The sequence below is a fragment of the Drosophila santomea genome, chromosome 2R, assembly GCF_016746245.2.
Source record: "Drosophila santomea strain STO CAGO 1482 chromosome 2R, Prin_Dsan_1.1, whole genome shotgun sequence".
Classification (NCBI taxonomy): domain Eukaryota; kingdom Metazoa; phylum Arthropoda; class Insecta; order Diptera; family Drosophilidae; genus Drosophila; species Drosophila santomea.
The window spans coordinates 9,846,397-9,865,329 of NC_053017.2; the positions used below are offsets into that span (position 1 = coordinate 9,846,397).

General features: G+C 45.5%; 5 protein-coding genes across 7 annotated transcripts; 4 read left to right on the top strand and 1 right to left on the bottom strand.

The window, feature by feature from the left end:
* The first annotated feature begins 5,702 nt into the window (after positions 1–5,702).
* Positions 5,703–7,004, top strand: LOC120445704 (epimerase family protein SDR39U1). The gene is made up of 4 exons (XM_039626264.2): positions 5,703–5,856; positions 5,916–6,358; positions 6,417–6,647; positions 6,703–7,004. The coding sequence occupies exons 1-4, from the start codon at positions 5,820–5,822 to the stop codon at positions 6,898–6,900; spliced, it is 909 nt and encodes a 302-aa protein (XP_039482198.1). The 5' UTR covers positions 5,703–5,819; the 3' UTR covers positions 6,901–7,004.
* On the top strand, positions 6,826–8,414 carry LOC120445705 (general odorant-binding protein 67). Of its 2 annotated transcripts, none has more exons than XM_039626266.1 (3): positions 6,826–6,949; positions 7,648–7,854; positions 7,924–8,414. In XM_039626266.1, the coding sequence occupies exons 1-3, from the start codon at positions 6,917–6,919 to the stop codon at positions 8,305–8,307; spliced, it is 624 nt and encodes a 207-aa protein (XP_039482200.1). In that variant the 5' UTR covers positions 6,826–6,916; the 3' UTR covers positions 8,308–8,414. The 2 variants fall into 2 exon arrangements, with proteins under 2 accessions (XP_039482200.1, XP_039482199.1); XM_039626265.1 differs by lacking the exon at positions 6,826–6,949 and adding an exon at positions 7,509–7,591.
* A 50-nt stretch (positions 8,415–8,464) lies between these two features.
* Positions 8,465–9,696, top strand: LOC120445703. Its single transcript, XM_039626263.2, has 2 exons — positions 8,465–8,976; positions 9,032–9,696. The coding sequence occupies exons 1-2, from the start codon at positions 8,613–8,615 to the stop codon at positions 9,667–9,669; spliced, it is 1,002 nt and encodes a 333-aa protein (XP_039482197.1). The 5' UTR covers positions 8,465–8,612; the 3' UTR covers positions 9,670–9,696.
* On the bottom strand, positions 9,673–12,099 carry LOC120445702. Of its 2 annotated transcripts, XM_039626262.2 has the most exons (4): positions 12,041–12,070; positions 11,570–11,856; positions 10,707–10,890; positions 9,673–10,648 (listed from the first exon to the last, which is right to left on the bottom strand). In XM_039626262.2, the coding sequence occupies exons 2-4, from the start codon at positions 11,640–11,642 to the stop codon at positions 9,793–9,795; spliced, it is 1,113 nt and encodes a 370-aa protein (XP_039482196.1). In that variant the 5' UTR covers positions 11,643–11,856; positions 12,041–12,070; the 3' UTR covers positions 9,673–9,792. The 2 variants fall into 2 exon arrangements, with proteins under 2 accessions (XP_039482196.1, XP_039482195.1); XM_039626261.1 differs by having other exon boundaries at positions 11,570–12,099.
* Positions 12,100–12,490: 391 nt separating this feature from the next.
* LOC120445078 (nucleoporin Nup188) lies at positions 12,491–18,722 on the top strand. Its single transcript, XM_039625204.1, has 8 exons — positions 12,491–12,642; positions 12,705–13,942; positions 14,014–14,123; positions 14,183–15,147; positions 15,204–17,274; positions 17,336–17,490; positions 17,548–17,761; positions 17,822–18,722. Exons 1-8 carry the CDS (start codon positions 12,617–12,619, stop codon positions 18,650–18,652), a joined length of 5,610 nt encoding a protein of 1,869 aa, XP_039481138.1. The 5' UTR covers positions 12,491–12,616; the 3' UTR covers positions 18,653–18,722.
* Positions 18,723–18,933: the final 211 nt, after the last annotated feature.

The following is an 18,933-nucleotide window of genomic DNA, read 5'->3' on the forward strand; positions in this document are numbered from 1 at the left end:
ACTTTTTAGCACCGACCTCCAAACTCCCCTGCTCCCCAGAAATCTGACAGCCTGGTGCGAATATCTGATTCGGGATGAATGCGGGTAATTTGAAGTCTTGTTTGCGGTTCGCTAATTTCATTGCTTCAACGTCGATTGCCGCGATTGTTGTGCATCGATAACCGAAACGAGACGGGTGAAAGTAGCAGCCCATTTTCGGCTAAAAACATATTTTCCAGGCTCAAATACATTTTACACAGCTACTTAACTATCGGCCCACATTAACCAAACCACATTATTACTGGTCGTCGAAGGACCAACGAAAACTATTTATGCTTTTGATTGCAGCTCTGCTTTGCTATATGCACAGATGTATGATTATGGATGTATGCTGTTTACTATAATTCAGTAGGAAAGTGAGTGGTATCCGTTTTAATGATATAACTTACCAAATCAAAAAGACGCAATTTGTTTGGAGAAAGTAGTATACTCATTAAAAGTAAGGAAAGAGAATAAAGAATTCTTGGTCGTAAATACATTATTAAATACATTTAACCAAAATAATTGTAATTCGCAATGAACTTAAGCTATATGCATATTATTAAATCCCTATTCCCTTCAATATTGTTTTAACAACACTGGAAGCGGACCTACTAGGGTTTGAGTTAAAAACATTGAAACTAAGATATAGGATCTGTCCCCAAGTCAGGATGTCCTTAGAAGTGGCCCCAAGCCGTCTCAGTGTGTCATTTTCAGAGAGAGATTTCAGTTTGCACGCTACCAATCTGCTTTTCAGCTTAGAAAAGAGTTTGCGAATGAAAGTAGTAACAATAGAATATGTGCAGAGTTACGTTATTATACAGCAATACCCACAATCTGATTACTCGCTCCTGAGCCCCAGGAATTGGGTGGCCTGCCAAAAGCGAATGAAAGGCCCCTTTCTGCTGTCAAGTTTGATGCAGATGAAAAATAGCATGGACCCATGAATGGAGCCATGCCTGGGGAGCCAACGACATGGAAAGTGGAACTGGAAATAGGAAATAGGAAGCCCACAGTAGACATTCCGTTCTGGTTGGACATGGTTTAATGTCGTCTGTGCTCGCCGCCGACATATAGTATGAATATTTATAATAGATACTTATCTTGCACCCTTTCGCAGGACAGCGCGTCGGACTGCTTGAATTAGCGGTCGCATTTCTGGCTTATTAATTGCCCGCATACACGAACGCATACACGAGTCCTGGCCAGAGTCCTTAGTCCTTGGTTCTTAGTCCCCTGTCACTCGCGTCCTTGGCGACCTGTCGCCACCAAATGCAAATACAAAACATAAAAGGCATAAATATTAAAAGCCTAATTAATTTCAGGTCGCCGGCACTGGGACTTATATTTTATTACAAAACTGAACGTCAATAATTGCACGTAGGTCGGCCGCAGGTGTGAATATTCCAGTTCACCTGCCTTTTGTCGCTGGAAAGAGGCAGGTTTGTCACTGGAATACGGAATATGCTGTAAAAATGCCTAAATAATTAAAGCAATTTACAAGGATTTCGGAAGGAGCAGCTGCTGCACGGAAAATGATCATTTTTAACGAACAAAATTTACATTTCTTTATTGGGATATTTGCGGAGCAATTAACATTTTAGTAGCTAAATGTGTTTTTAGAAATAAATTACATTTTTTTCATATTTTTTTATATGTTTTTGGTTTATTGAATTTTCAAGCAATTTACTTTTGTGTAACTAGGACTGTATGTATATAATGTTTTTCCCTTCAAGTAACAACCTAAAACCTTAATGAATTTCTTCCTGTGTAGTCACTAACGAGTTTTGGCGACAAGTGAGAGCAGGAGCTGCAATTAGGCATTCCAGCAGCTCGACTTGCCCTTTCGATTGCCTTTGATTGATGAGTGGCGCATTGGACCTCGTCTGCGGGAGAAGCCACCTAAAAATGGAGCAGCCAGGATGTGGAGACCTTTGCCAAAGCTCAAACAGGTGGGTCTGGGGCAGTAAAAGTGGAGCTACTTGCCGCACTTCGCCATCCCAGTCATGTTGCACTCACTTCGACTCATGTCCAAGTGGCCAGAGCCGCCGGCTTGTCTTTCAGCGCTGCAGGTGCATTTCTTATGTGCATTGAGTCTTAGCCATTCACCGTTTGTGGCTATCAACTATCAGCTATCAGCGATATTGATGGATAACGAGTTTGCGGTGCCGGGAAAGTGGGTGAGCGCCAAGTAGCTGGTAGTTGTTAGCTAGTGGCATCGTAATTCGCTTTTCCCATTAATTGATACGCGACCGTTCCGTCCAGTTGCATTATTCATATATAAATGAGTGAAAATCTCTCAGCCATGCCACTCCACTCCACTCCACGCCAAGTCCAATCCAATTTCGGTTTTCCAGCAGCTCGCCTTTGATCTGCTGGCCGGGTGATCCCGAGTGTCGGAAACGCAAAGAGCAGCAGATCCTTTCAGGCGGCATCCGCTTGACAAACTAGGGCCTTTGAAGTACCAAACTTTCTGCACCATGATGCAGCTAATTATGGCCGGTAATTGCGGAAGAGCGGAAAAGTGGAAAAACATTGCCACAACAAAAAAACACATCTCACACACACACATCAACCGTGACTTTTGCTAAGTTGTTAAATTTGATGAGACTCACTGGCGCTCCATGACTTCTGACCCACATCGACGACTTCTCGACTTCTCGCCTTACCTCGTGGCAAAGAGTCAATGGAGATGCGTCACAGATTCACCATTGGAATGGCTGAATCCAATCCGAATGGAGGATTGGAGGCCGAGACGGAGGCGGAGGCGGAGGATTGGCGACCACCAAGACGATGTCTGCGGCAATCTTTCGCCGGCGCCGCCATTTCGTCTGACCCAGTTTTATGTTTCATGGCAGACAAATTGTCTGCGCGATATGTGTGCTCCGCAGATTGTTTATGATGCTTTTGAACCTTTCTTTAAAGAAGTCGCAGAAAACACATTGTTGAGTCGCAAAAAGCGCGCAGGTCAGCGGAACTGCGAACTCCGAATTCAATTATGGCCAATTTGGATGGGGTGAGCAGGCCAACTAATGTAATGGAGCTAGAGGATAGCTATCTCAGCACAGCATCGCAACACCTTGGCCACTGCCAATTAGTTGGCCTTCTGGCTTCTCCTGGCTGGCCAAATTTCAATTAACGTCAAGAGCAATCAACGAAACTTTCCACCCAGTTTGTATCTGGCCGGCTGGGAAAAGTTTGAACCCTGAACTTTGCTGCATTCTGGGCTTTTCAATTATTTAAAAACCGAAAGACCAGCTGCCGCCTGCAAGTTGCATAAGCTATGGTTTGGATATATATGCACTGTGCATTATTTCCAGTTTCTGGATCTCCAATTTACTTATTACTTAATTTTAGTAGGCATACATTCTACATTTAAAAGTAGCGCTCTTTTTCAAAGTAGAATTATGAATAGGATGTTTTCATAATTACCAGTTTATACATTTTTATGGATTTGATTATCACTTGCCTAATGTATTAGCTACACGTTATTTAAAATCATTTTTTAGGAACACGCATGATATATCAAAACAGCATATACTTTAGTTTGAGTGCACCAAGTCGAGTTCGGCTTGCAAAACTTGTTAGCTGCATCGCAATTATGACAGAATTCACTTTTATGCTGCGCCACCGAGGTGACCAACTGTCAGACGCGGCTAATCCGACCCGATCCGCTCCTCATTCCCAGTTCCGATCGGCAAAGCCCAGTCAGCAATCCCCAGTCCCCAATCCCCGCCAGACAACCGCAAGGCGGCAAAGGAGCGACACAAACCGCACATAAAACTGTCACGGAGTGTGTTGTGGTGTGTCAATGGCCAGCGAGATGTGGATGCCAATCCATGCCAGCACCACCCACGTGCTACACAAATCACTCCGGTGGGTGAATGTGGATGGGTGCATTTGAATGCATATTCGGATATTCGGATACTCGTCCATGTTGTGCCATTGACTTTGCAACTTTGCAACGGCTCTGTCGCTCTGTCGCTCTGTTTGTTTGTCTGTTTGTCTCTTTGCCAATAAAACAAACAAAGAAGTTTCTACCCAAACCGGCAGTGTGCGAAAGATACATAGATACAAGCTGGGTATCCGTATCTGTGTATCTACATTTGCACCGGAAGTGCAACTCAAACAGCGAGACATCAGACAACTTTTTCCACAGATCCTTTCCATCATCGTTTCCATATTTTCCTTTTGTCTAGAAAGTTTTTCCACACAGTGCCACTCCTGTTTTTATCACTGACAAGTGTCAGAAGCAAAGGAGCCGTGGAAATTAAAGTTCCACTGGCGGAACCCATCGAGTATCGATGATGAGTGTCATTGGAAAACGGTGAGATACATATTACAGAAGCCAATCGACAAGTATAAAAAGAAGACCCCAAAGAATCCAAGAATGTATAGATGCACTAGTAACTCTGGGATCCAATTAGGCACTAATTACATATTTGTAGGAGTTTTCAAAAATCACATTCCTCTGAAAACCGCACTTTCAGGGGTAATAATATCAACATTCCAGTGCGCAGACAGTAATAACCAACTGATATTTAGTTTTTTTCCCTCCCAAAACTACCATGCACGCTCGTTGGCCGTTATTCAACTGGCTGTACGTGATTACTGCCTGATTGCAGGACTAGATAAAAGCAGCAGACCTCGTAATTATGGCCTCAGATCCCTTTTACGCCGCCATCACTTCGCCTTTCTCACTCAATGAAGCGCAATAATTGCAGAGCTTAATGCAAATTCCTAGCCCAAAAAGGCCAGCCACGCCCCCCTAGCTGGCGAGGGAGGGCGGAGAAAGTGGTGGTCGGTTAATGCAAGCCAGGGCACAGTGTATGCAAATGAGTTTCCAATGACTTGCCACGAAAGCAAAGCAAAACGGAGCAAAACAAAACAGCACGCAGGAAAGCGAAGGATATGACGTTGTGTCGCCTGCTGCACTTGAACTTGGCCATTAACTTGGCCCCATGCGTCTGCCCGACGTCTGCCAATATGCACTATATACATACATATATGCCCGTTTATATCTGGAGATACTAGAGGGTCCGCTGGTGGAGTGAAAGCGTCATTGCCACTTGTATTGTACTTGGCTTAAGGCGTTTTATGCGAAACTTGCGCTTTATTGGGTTCTCTTGGTGCGCTCCTTTTAACGCTCAACTTAAAGCGATAAGCGAGTTGCGAACTGCAATTTAGGTTCAGTGTCTGCCCTCCATTTCGCCTATCGGTGCACTTAAATGCTGTGCGGGAGTGACACTAAAAGCCTCTCCAGTGGGACACCCAGCAGTCATTGAACACTTACGATAGCAAATCACTTAAGCCCGTTTTGATTAGCTTTATTGCTGGGAATATATAAAAAGATTCAAGACATTTTGCATACTATGAACCCTTGGACTTCACTTAACACGGAACCTTTCCTTATTTAACATAATAAAAAATCTTTAAAAGCCAGCAAACATTTATTTGAAAATAAATGTTTTCAATAAGAAATCCCCGATAAAGCATGATGATACCATAAGGAACTTTGAAATTAAAAAAAACCGCTGTTTTATAGCACACCATACCACTTTGCAGCCGGGACCCCGAACATAGTTCTTAAAGGCTTACGAGTCCGTGGAATCGCTTTGGATTAGCTTGTTGGCTTTTTCCTGCTCATTTGAAACTTAACTTTTTCGCGCCTTCTTTAAAATAGAGGTGGCAGCGCTCAGCTAAGGAGATCTGGCATCCTTCTGCACATCAGCTGAGATTTGTTTACATTACGTTCTGAGTGTCGTAATTCGGGAAAAGTCGCCTATTTCGTGCAACCTCCTATGATTATACCCAAAATGTCGAGGCATGCCCTGATAGGTACGTTCAAAGGTGTAAGCCAGCAGGCGGAGCCTCCAATAACCAGGAATCTCGCTCAGGTGGTGGCACGGGCTTCATTGGTCGCAACCTGGCCAAGCACTTGACGCACAAGGGATACGATGTGACGGTGATCTCCCGAATGCCAGGTGCCAAGCGCATCACCTGGCACGAACTGGAGAAGAATGGTATACCCGGATCCGTAAACGCCGTGGTAAATGCCACTGGCCAGAACACATTGGATCCAACGAGACGCTGGACTCCAGGATTCCAGCAGAATGTGTGGAACTCCCGTATAAACTCCTCCAAGACACTGGCTCAGGCCATCAAGTCGGCTCCCCAGGTCACCTCTTTCGTGAATCTTTGTGGTGTGAGTCACTATCAACCGTCGGAGTCCAAGGTTTACACCGAGGACGACCAGGTGCAAGGATTCGACTACATGTCCAGGTTGTGCTTGGCCTGGGAGGAGGCTGCCCACACTGGTGCTGAACAGGATTGTAAAACCGTAAGTGGATACTTTGAAGCATGTACAATAGGCAATCAAATTTCCTAATCCGTTTCAGACCATCCTGCGGTGTGGCGCTGTTGTGGGCCATGGCGGCGGAATGATTCAGTCCATGTGGCTGCCCTTTAAGTTTGGCGTAGGGGGTCCTTTGGGCAACGGAAAGCAAATAATGCCCTGGATACACCTGCACGACCTGTGCAGTTTGATACAGTACATCATAGAAAAACCAGTGCCAGGAGTGGTCAATGCGGTGGCCCCTGAAATAACCAGCAATTTGGAGTTCAGCAAAGTAGAAATTCCCAGCATTTCACTGCAAAAAATATAATAACTTACTCTTTTGTCAGGCCTTTGCTAGAGCTCTCCATCGGCCGTGTATCTTCAGCGTTCCTGAGTTGGTTGTCCATGCAATCTTCGGACCAGAGCGGGCAGCTTTGGTTTTAAGTGGCGCCAAAGTCAAGCCCCAGAAAGCCCTCTCATCCGGATTTAAATTTCAATATCCCACCGTCAAAGAGGCCGTGACGCAGCTGACCCTCAAAGGATGAACTGAATCGACATTGAATGCTGCTTATACGTGTGCTTTATTTAAAAGCGGTCTGTATATTAAATAGATGGTAGTACCAAGCGCAAATTAAACGAATTTCTGCGATAGGGGGGATTTTTGAATCACACCCTCTGAAAATAGTCCCATTTAATTTGTTTACTCATTAGTCATATCCACCAGTATTTTACCATTTCATCATATTTTGCAAACACATTAAATGTAATCGTTGACTTAATTCGATTTAAAAAAAAAACTTGTATAAATGTGATTTACCTGAAGAAGAATCTTCGCGAAAACAACATGTAATTGTGTACTATAAAAATAACATACTAATAACAACGTGTACCTTAAAAGTGGATTTCAAAAGAATTATCGAACGTGTGTGAAAGATAGAAAAAGAGATAAATCCGATCCCTTTTGCTACGTGACTTGCCAATTAATATAATTGTAGCCAAAGTTAAATTAATAGGCAAAAAAAAAAATTAATTGACTTGCACACGCTGTGAATACGCTATAAAAACCCACATAATCATAATCAAATATCAACGACTGATTTTCTCTTTTTTTACCGCTCGGTGTGTTCTATAAATTGGGGATTCATTTCGGTAGGAGAATCAGTATCGTTTTGAGCCGCCAAACCAAAAATGCTTTCCAGATCGCAGCTATTACTGCTCGTTGTCGGGTTCTGCCTGGTATGATGATTTGGTATCACGCGACTCTAGCCCGGTTGTAACTAATCTATTAACAGAATGCAGCCGCCTCGGCTGACGTGGACTGCTCCAAGCGACCACCGTTTGTGAATCCCAAAACCTGTTGTCCCATGCCGGACTTCGTGACCGCCGAGTTGAAGCAAAAGTGCGCCAAGTTTGACATGACTCCGCCGCCGCCGACGGATGGGGATGCCAGTGGATCCTTTGAGAGCAAGCGTCGCCATCATCATCCGCATCCGCCACCAGTGAGTACCATTGGAATTTATATATTATATATATCTTGAGGATGGATAATATGATTACCCTCCGTTCAGTGCTTCTTCTCCTGCATCTTTAACGAAACTGGCATCTATCAAAACCGGAATCTGGATGAGGACAAGCTGAAGAGCTATTTGCAGGTGATCTTCAAGGACAGTACCGATCTGCAGACCACGGCCACCGAGGCCTTCACCACCTGTGCCACCAAAGTCGCGGATTTCGAGGCCAATTTACCTCCTCGTCCCGGTCCATCTCCACCACCCGGCTTTCCCATTTGTCCTCACGATGCTGGCCATCTAATGGGCTGTGTGTTCCGCAATCTAATGAAGAATTGCCCAGACTCAATTCGCAATGACTCCCAGCAGTGCACTGATATGAAAGAGTTCTTCACCAAGTGCAAGCCACCGCGTGGTCCTCCTCCTTCCGGCGAGGATATGTAAGGAGCCCGAGAACCCCTTTTCTCTGAAAGCCCGCAATGAATTTACCCGTCTACCCAGCTGAACTTTTAATATCTTTCAAATTAAGCCAATAAACATTTAAAGCTCAATATGGTGGCACTTTCCCCTCGCCGATTGGAGCAGCCTTAATGCCACTTATCACCAAGATGCACGTCTGGCTGCGCAATGAGTTAGAAAATTAGGTTTTCCGTGGGGAAATTGCTTATCGCGCGCATGTGCGTGGCCAGGAATCCGTCTCCTGCCCAGAAGGCATTCATTTCGGTTTAGTCTGCGAACGTGTAGCGAACATGGCGGAGGAGCTGAAGGTATTCTTTGAAGAGTGTCGTGAGCAAGGGTTTTCCGCAAAGGAAATGCTGACTGTATGCCAACCTTTGATTTGGAGAATTCACTTGGCCAGAATCAAGAAGTGGTGCTTCATTCTACTGCCCTTGGTGGTTATTTCTCTGCTTTGGCTATATAATGACACCTTTTCTTGGTGGTTAAGTGCCTTGGGTCGATTGGTGCTCATCCAGATCCTTCCACTTTGGGATTGGAGGCCCTACTATCATGCCAAGTGCTTAATACCACGTGAGCAAAGTGTTCAGGAGCAGCCACCATCATTGGGTAAAGACGAGACTCTGTGGCAGAATTGTGCTCTTTGTGAAGCTTTAGGTGAGTTCCGTTTTTTATATGTGAGTTACCTCTTTCATATTCACTTTATTTCCAGAGGGAATAGCCGCGGTCTCCAATGTAAGCTACTCCTCCTTGGAGTCTGAGCATCTTGAACGTGGGCAACCGGTGATTATAACCGACACTGGACTGCAAACGGATGTCCCTAGACTCCTGGAGCATATAGCAAAGAAGTCACCTCAGTGGCTAGCCAGTGAACCTTGCGATGTTTCCAGCAATCTCTTGCTGAAGAAACTATTCAACCTAGAGGCGGCTCTGGATAAGATTTATTCATGGCAGGGGCAAGTATCGAGTTCCTGGCACCTTCAACTGAGGAACTGCCAGAAGAAGGCCGTAAAGTCCTCCCGACTTTTTCTGGATCGTCCCTACTACTACCCTCTCCACCTGGCTCCATATTACTCCAGCTGGCTATTGGCAGTCCATCAGCAGAAGCGAGACCAAGCCGATATATACGTTCGTGGCCTGGTGCTCATCCAGCAACTGAGTGGCCACTTTGAAATGGTTCTTTATCCCAAGAGTCCTTGCAATAAAGGAATATGTCCAGGCTTGCGTATGCGCCTGAATGCAGGAGAAGGCTTGATGTTTACCACGGATATCTGGAGCCTAAGTTATGGTCTAGAGAAACCCCACGGAAAGCAGACCTCCCTGGCTAGCATTTTTGAGATTGACTGGTAGCCGTAGGGTGTTTTAGTTGGCCGAAATTGTATTTACACACACAACTAGATACATGACGAATAGAAGCCTAAAGGTATGAAAATTTACTGGGAGGGATTGGATTGGATTAGGAACAGATTTATCTTAGGCCCGCCGGCACTTCGCCTCCACCAGCTTTTGCAACGTGGCCGTCAGACTGTTGATGGCATCTATCTTCATGCGCTCAATCCGCTCCTGCTGAACAAGTGACATTTTTTGGATCTGCACCTGTTCGCGCTGCAAACTTCGTTGCAGCTCCATCTTCTCCCGCTCCACTTCCAGTTTTCTTTCAAAGTAGTCCTTCCACCAGATGTCGTCGGGAATGCCAGAAGCTTGGTGCGAGCCCATGGGTCGTACCAGATCGTAGAGCTTGCCATTAGCTTCCAGATGTTGGCTGCTATCGTTGGTGCGTTCCGCCTCCGGCACTTGAACGCCATCGTACTCCATCTTGGGTTGTCGGACTACCTCCGACATGCTGTTGCTATCCTCATCGAACTCATCGTTGGACTTGCTGTCCAGATTCATCTGGGCTTGCAGTAGAACCTGATCCACAGGTGTAATATACGGCTGGCCCTCCTTTGCCGAGGTCTGGCTTTGAATTTGCAGCTGCATTTGGGGGGTTCCAGGCTTAAGGTTCACCTGAGTAGGTTGAAGCTGTAAAGGTTGCTGGGGAACTCCCGGGGTAGGGTTTTGCCCATTCGTAGAAGGTGGAGCTTGTGGGGCGTTTGACGGCTGTTGTGGCAACTGCATATCAAAGTCGGCCTTCTTTCCCTGCAAATACTTGAACATCTCCTCGAAGAACTCCCAGTGAACATAGCCGGATACGTATTTTTTGCTCAGATTCTTGTTGTAGGTGATGAGGATATTATGCCACTTCTTCTGCACCTTAGCGGCGGAGTAGCGAAATCCCAGACGCTGTAGTTGCCGGGTGCAGTGCAGCCAAAGCGCTGTCCGTTTTTGTCTGCAAATGAGTTACTTTTAGAAGGATCTTTTGACCGTTGAATAATAACCTTGCTCACCTGCCCTCTGTAAAGCTGCCCTCCATGGGACCGCGTATGTGGATCAGTGCTCTGGTTGCCTCTGTAGTCCAAGCCCGCTCGTAAGGACCGCGCCCCATACTATTGGCTCCTCCTGAGGTGTCCGCCTCCTCGAGCAAGCAATCATCATCCAGGTCATCCAAGTCATCGTCACTTATTTGATACGCTAAGGTAATAGAAAAGTGTGTTGTTTTTAATTCAATAAATTGGTTTGATTTAACTTTACATTTTTAATAATTCTTGTTATACCAAAAGCTCATATTAATATAAGCTTACAAAATAGTCAAAGTCCTTGATAATGGAATAAGTTATTTTAAGCCAAAGGAGGAAATTATGTTATGTTGACTATTTTAAGATTTTACAGATTATAGTCACTTTTTAAACTTCGAAATGAAAGTTATAAATTCTTCAGAACATGAGAAACATTCCGTTGTGTTACTAAGAAATAGAAAAATAATCTAACGAATTCGAGATAGTTCTAGCCTGAGCTAGGTGTTTTGGCCTACGTTCAAAAACTTGTTGCTTTTTGGCAGCAGTGGCAACTCTGGCGCTCTCACAGCATCCTTTTTTCGTAGTCGTTCTGACATTTCTCTCTCTCTGTTATCCTGCTCTCATTCTCGCTCTCCCGTTTAAGTTACCACCCAACGCCAGGCCAAAAAGCATCCTAGCTATTTCAAAGATGCTAGCTGCTGCTGACATATACCATTTATGATACATACATATACACCTATATCCTGATACACGACACACCATGTATGTATGTATGTATGTATGACCTTTCACTAAACCTGTGCACACCAACACTTGTGCACTTTCCTGGCAATCACTCAATTTGGCAGACTTACGTTCACTATCCTCGACAATATTGCCGTTGCTTGGGGTTTGCCCATTGGCTGCGTTGAGCTGAACTTGAGCCATGCCGGCTGTCAGATTTTGCAAGTTAATCTGCCTTTTCTGCCAGCCTATTAGTGAGTTTTAGACCTTTCGCCTGTCAATAGTTTTCTCGTACTAACAGGACAATTTTCGGGCTGCAGCTTCCAGCGCCGTGAACTTCGTGTGCGCCTACTCTCTCCGCGCTCTCTCCGCTCCTCTCTCGCTCGCTCTTAGATCTGAAAAAGATGGGAGGCTGCGGCTAGCCGAGGAGTAGTGGTATTAGTTTCCAAGAAATGGGCCTCTAGAATGGGGTGGCTGGGTGGCTGGGCGGTGCACTGGGCGGTGGAGTGCAGCATCTGCGCACTTTGCACTCTGACTTCGCAGGTCTGTTAGCCGCAGCCACAGCCTCACTGGAATGGCTTTATGTGAATGGAAAGTCTAACCTAAATAGTTCTAGTCCGGCTGGACTGGAAGTCTATATTGGAGAACAGTTAGGAATTATCAAGATCTGTATACAGTAAACATGTGTCAGGTTATGCATGAGCTGTCACAGGCGAACCTCTATATTTCGAACCTCTTACCTAAATTACTAAGCTTAATGATAGAATAATAAGCCAAAAATGGTAAGCGCCACATGCTTTAAATTATTTAAGCTTATGATGGAAGCCTTTTTTTTTATTTTTAAGAACATACCAATTTTTATGAAATTTGATCTGACTGTCATGCCCCCATTTTTAAATTAGTTAGCTAAAGAAAAATGTAAAAAGTGTATAATTATATTTTACTATAATACAATAAAATTTAAATTATTTGAGTGCGCACTGTATCACAATTTTCTAACGGTCTTTTTAAAACCCGAAACTATCGTTTTATCGATACACCTTAGGTGCCACCAGCTGATTGTCCCGGCATTTTATTGTGCTAGGTGGCAACTCCGAAGCCGCGAATTTGCGCGTGGAACAGAATATATTTGTTATTAAATAATTTTTAATTGTAGTTGTTAAGAGAGAGCCTAGACAATGCCTGCGGTGGAAAAGAGCGTCATGTAAGTACCCGCAATACGACAATATTGGATGCCTAAAAGAAATCCTGTAATTTGCAATGTAGCACCGACTGGAAGCGCCTGTGGCAAATGGTCTCGGGAATCCACTATGAGACGCCCCAGGACACCGTGCGCGACGAGCTGATGAACGTGGCCTCTGAATTGCAGGCCGGTGTGCTCCAATTCAAGCCCAGGACTGCCTCCAACCTCAAGCTGAGCACATTGCTCAAAGAGAAAAAACAGGAGAAGCTGCTGCCCTTCACCGAGCGACTGCAGGATCTATTGGATCTAGAATCCGCCCAATGCTGGGAAATCCTGTGCTACTACCTCACGCAGGAGTACCGTGGATCGGCGAGTCTCCTCACCCAACTGATCTCTACCGAAACGAATATGGCCAAACTGCACGAGGACATACGGCATTACTATTCACTGGAACGCATGATAGTTCTTAAGATTGTTAAGAACCTCATCGTCTTCCACCAGGTACCGAATCATCCCTATCACCACGAGTATCGCGCCGTGGTGGATAAGATAACTCTCCCCCGCCTTAGAGATTCATACCTAGACCAACTGGAGAGCTTGATTAGCGAACTGCCACCCAGGAAGCTTATGGCGGGAGAGTGCTTCCACTCTGCGGAACGCTTGGTTGCCTGGTCGGAGCGAAACGCCCGTGAGATCAACGAGGTGCTGCACATTCTGCTGTTGATAGCGGAACACCTGCCAATGGGATTGGAACAGATAAAGAGAATATTTGCCGCCTGCAAGCAACACTCTTTCGGAAAGATACAAAATTATCTGGATGACAGCCAACCCTATCATCAGGAGATTATTCGAAGCCTTACATACTCAGAGCTGATGTTAATATTAAAGTGCCTGGACTTTGAGAAGCCCGAAGAGCACTCCGATTTAATTGAAAAACTTATAGAGGATCTACAGGTGGACATTGCCAGCATGTACCACAGACCAGAGCACGGCCCTCTGCTCCTAGCCTGGATGATGCTTCGCTTGCGAGGCACCAACGATGCAGATGACGCCTCCAGTTTGCTCCGCTGTCGGCAGCTTGGCAAGCGAGCCGTAGATCTTAAGTGCTTTGTCCAACTGCACCTGATTGCCAGGCATCCTATGTACGCCGATGACTCTATGCTGTCACGGGTAGTCCGAAAAACCATATACAACCAGGTTGGATATATGTGCAACCTCTTTGATGGCGATGGCAGCTGCGCTCGGTATGAGGGCATTTACGAATTGCTCTGCGAACTTGTCTCATGGTCCCACTTAGCCAAAGACTTTTGCAGTCGGGAGGGTCAGTATCAATTAATCATAATAGCTTAATAATAATATTAATTTCAAACAAACAACTATATATTTATCTAGATGATGGTCCGCGTTCGCTGTACAAAACTCTTTTAGAGAACTTCCCCCTGGAGTTAACACATCTGTCCAAACTGGCACTATCACTAACTAAAGCAGGACAAGGCAACTACGTAAGCCCGTTCTCGTATATTTAATGGCATTAGTTTAGTAAATTCTACTAATGTTTCAGATCAAAAGTCAACTAGAATCCTTGCCCATATTGGCGCTTCTTTACGATGAAAATCTGCACAAACTCAGAGAAGTGGACACAAATGAATTCGAGCTCCTAGCCAGCGTGCGACCATTTCCGCGAATTGATTTTACCATACCCGCAGGAGCCAGTTGCACAGCCATCCAACATCCGTCCGGCTGCTTCATGCACTTCCGTGTTCCGGTAAACTACTTCGACGCGCTGCACCACGAAATTAACTGTCTGCTACGCGAGACGGGTCACCTGCATGGTGACTTCGAATCCAGCGAGCGCATACGCAATGTAGAAGCTGGTTTAAGGTTTTTGGAAAGTGCCGTGAAGCTCAGTCAATCGATATCCGGCATCAGCGCCGAAATGGTGCATCCCACCGAGATGTGCGTTGATCTGCTGCACAAGTTCAAAAGCGTTCAGTGCCCACCAGTTGGACTTCTTTCCAGCTGCCTAAATGTCTGCACTGCTCTGCTGCCCTTGGTAGACGAGGAGATCTTTTCGCGAATAAGCAACCTACACATCCTGCCGACAGTTAGACAGGGATCTCAATACGACTTCAAGATGTATGCTAACGCCAGTGGAGTGGGCTTTGAGTCACGTTTTCTGGGTTCCGTCATTGATAATGTGGAGAAGAAAACCGAGCGCTACGAATTCTTGCTTTCTTACCTCGGTTTCCTGCGAACGTACACCAAGCTGAAACAGAATCGCCAAATCCAGATGGAGATACCCGGCCTTATTTTCCTGTTAAGGGATGTTTTCCCGCACTTGCACACCTGGCACTTTAGCTCTCAACTTGAGAGAAACAAAATCTACTTCGAGATTCTAAGCTTTATATGCGACATCTTGGACTTGTTTAACACAAGTAAAGAATCCAATTGCAACCAACGCGAACTTTTGCTAAAGGTGTGCGTCTATTCGCTTCTAAATCTGGATAATGGACTGATTCTTTTGAGGTAAGAGCTACCGTAGCCCCAAACAAGAATCAGTTTGAATAATAATTATATTTCAGATTTGTGGGTGTGGGCAATGCTTATGTCCAGTACACCATGGAACTAGAGACAAATTGGATGCAGCAGCAACCTCACGGTTTAATGATGTTGGTCCGTCTATCCATGCGTATCCTGATGCAGTTGCTACGCCTTAAAGAAAAGGTATACGGGAACAGTGAAACCCTCTCCCCGCTGGAGGCATTGATATACACACAACCCAAACAGCGCGATACTCTGCGGATCATTCCTACTGTATGCAGTTACATGAGCAACATATTTGATAGATGGCTACCGATTCTGTCTTGCCGCCTGCTAAAGAGAATAGCTCTCCAGTTCAATATGTCTCTATTGGCATGTCTAGACATGGAGGCTGATCAAATCCGATTGACATTTATGCAAAAGTTGCCTGATGAGCTAGAAAGTGATTCTATAAAGCTAGCCATCCTGGAGCTGGTGGACGCATGCATTGCCAAGCAGCCGGGTGTTACCGAGGCATTCTTTAAGGTTAACTATGCCCATGACAAACGTTCCCGCTCCTTTTTCAGTAAGGAGTGTGTTCCCAGTATTGGCGAGAGTATTGTCACTTATATGAGAGAGTTTCTGGATGCTCTTCATGTGGAGCCACTGACCATTCAACAAGCCTTGCCCGCCAAGATCATGAACATTTTCCACTCCCTGTGGAAACATAATCTGCAAATGCTAGTGGATGACCTAGTACAGGATAAACAGTTTTGGCGCAAACTCTGTTCGCCGCTCTTTTGCGAGCTGCAGCCAAATTTACGAATCTACACGCAGCTTCTAAATATTATATCTATTGAAGTCTATACGGGAAATGGAACCAATGCCGCTTTACTTGACGTAATGAATAAGCTTTTTGAACAGAAGAACTTTGGACCTTGGCTAAATTACGTCTTTAACATGCCCAAAGTTCCGGCTGTAAATAACTTGAGTTCTTCTGACGAGCTGCCAGACTGGATCTGTTGCCTGCAGGCTTTTAAGGATCTGATCGTAATTTTGCTAAAGAAGCAGCCCAAGTTCATGACCATACCCGAGTCGCAGTTCAAGCTAATGGCGCAGAAGTGTCTTAAAGTTCTTGTTGATCGCTCAAACTATTTAGAGGACATGCGACCGTTTATCATGCTGGCTGAACTGTATGTGTTCATCTTACTTCAATTTAAGCACGCGTACACGAACAGCTTAGAGGAGGAGCATGAACTAATGGAGCTACTCTTGCAACTGATGAGCCGCATCTGCTCTTGCTATGAGGATCAGCACGTAAGGGCCAAAGAGGCATGCCTGGCCATAGTGACCAAGTGCACACATCTTTACACAGACCTGCTTATCAGGGACTCGTCCATAGCCTTGCGGTTCCTCAACTCGGTCGTAGGCATCATCTGCAGCGAACTGCACCACATGGAGAACTCAGTGTGTCTGGAGAATTCACAGAGTCTGAATAATTCGGACAGTTCAGACAGCAAGGCATCTACCAACTCGCTTATTCTCTGCCTGAATCTGTTGAAGGCTGTCGCCACCATATTCCATAACGATGGTCCCGGAAATTGGGATCTGCCATTTGTGTCGGTTCGTTTGTTTCAACGGCTCGTACGCTGCGTGTCTAAAACGCTTCCATTGTTTAGAAAACAAGTCCTAAGTGTGCAGCTGCTGGATGTGCTCATCGTTTTTGCCAAGGGCCATTGTTCCGTTGAGTTTCTGCATTGCGATGTGGGAGAGCACTTGTGGCTGAACCTGTTGCCTCCCAGAGAACTGTTGCAGTCCAAATATGAATTCACTAAGCCGGCGGCTGCGGATGGAGAACGTTGGACCGTAGAGCAGTGGTGGCCTGTATACGCCAGAGGTATTGAGTTTGTAACCATCATTTACGAGAAGCACAAGAAGTGCTTCCTTCAAGAAGCTTTCCAATTTGTGGGCATTCATGCTGTTTTTCTGGAGGATGCATTGTTATTGAGCAAACAATCTCTGGAACCGGCAGCCATGCACTTAATTAAGGCAGCTGTTACCTTAGTGGCCAGCTTGACGGAGCACCACAAAGAGTGGAAGCAAGACAACGATCAGTCGCTTGCCAACATAATGGTGGGTTCTGTTTTAGTTGATCATTGAAATAATATTTTAATTGCTTATCTGAAACCCACAGCGTGCAGTTCAGAGTTTGCTGTGCCACAGTTCATCTTTGTTTCATCAGCAACGAAACTTAAAGTGTCTTCTGGCCGGTCGACGCTCCCAGCTGGAAATCCTGCGCAGCACAGAAGCCCTAACCATTGACGATGAACTCATCTCCGCCTGCAATGAGTGAGTTGTCCTTAATAATTGTGTTATACTAGACTTCATGTTTTTATTTTACAACAGCCTCACGGACATAATTATTTTCTGCGTGAAAGCTTTGCTTAGATTCAGTCCGGATTTGGTGGAACTACTGTGCTGCAGTGTATATGAGCCCTCCAAACACTCAGCTTTACTAGACGTAAAGTTTGGTGCACCTAAGTTGAACGAAGACAACTTGACGCTCACATTTGGAATTGTCCTCAACTTGGTTAACATATACGTGAAGGCCTTAAATATGGTATGTATATGTGGCATCATAAATAGGGTCATTCTCGTCTAATACATTTAAAATCACCAGCAAAATCATGGCTTCAGTGAGGTGCCACTAAACACACTGCCCAACGTGGAGCATTCCGGGGACAACGATGATGCAGACGTGTGTGTAGGCAACCAAACCAACCGCACCTTCTCCAAGTCTCTGTCCACAGCCTCGATTTCAACCGGCAGCTGTCCAGCCAGTGAGCTGCTCTCCAACATGGACGGCCAGCTTTGTATGCTTGCTCTGGAGCATCTGCTCATGCTGGTCGCTTCGCAGGCCATCTGTATAATTCGCTCGCCGAACCTGGAAACGCTCTGGAAGCAAATAGTGCGTCGGGACATCAGCAACGAGCTGGTAATCTTCAATGAGTTCGTGCGCCGCAAGGTTATATTAGACTACAAGGAGAACCGCAGTCCCTGGCTACGACGAAAACACGGGCTCTATAAACTAAAGTGCGTGGACCCAGCGAGGAGTTCAAGCAGCTCTTCCCGCAGCTCAGACATTGTTCGCCGCAGCAACACAACTAACGAACTGCGGGTTAATGTCGTACGCAGACTGCATCTACAGCAACAGCAGCGCACTCCTCCACCGCACAACTTTGACATGACCAGCGAAATGAGTCCCATTGCGCCTATTCAAGGTGCGGCCATGTCGACGAGCTTGGATCCCAGAGATGGCCGAAAGCGTTTGTATCCCGCTCAACAGGCGGGCGAGGCTTTCTTGGAGGACGAACTGGCCGCCATCGACCTGCAGTACTTTCCTCCGCCCACAGAGCACGGTTATTCCGAATTGTCGCAGGTTCAAATGGTGGAGGAGGACTACCTCCAGTTGATGTCGGCCCTCTTTAATGTCATGCCCCATTGCGACTGAGCTGTTTAACCTTTGATTGTTAAGTGATTCATGGATTTCGAAATAAAGCTTGTAGACATCGAATAATTCAGTGCGGCTATTTCTTTTTGTTATTATAGATGAATTTTAATAAAAAAGAAGTAATTCTATTCAAAACATATGCAAATTACCTTTCATGCAATAAGGTCAAGTGCTTTATTCCCAGTGTAGCAAATTCATTTGCACAGTTGTGCTAATGACGTCACTGGCCTAGACGGGCCCCCAGCAACGTCATCAGCCTTTCTTTTGGGAGCGAACTACCA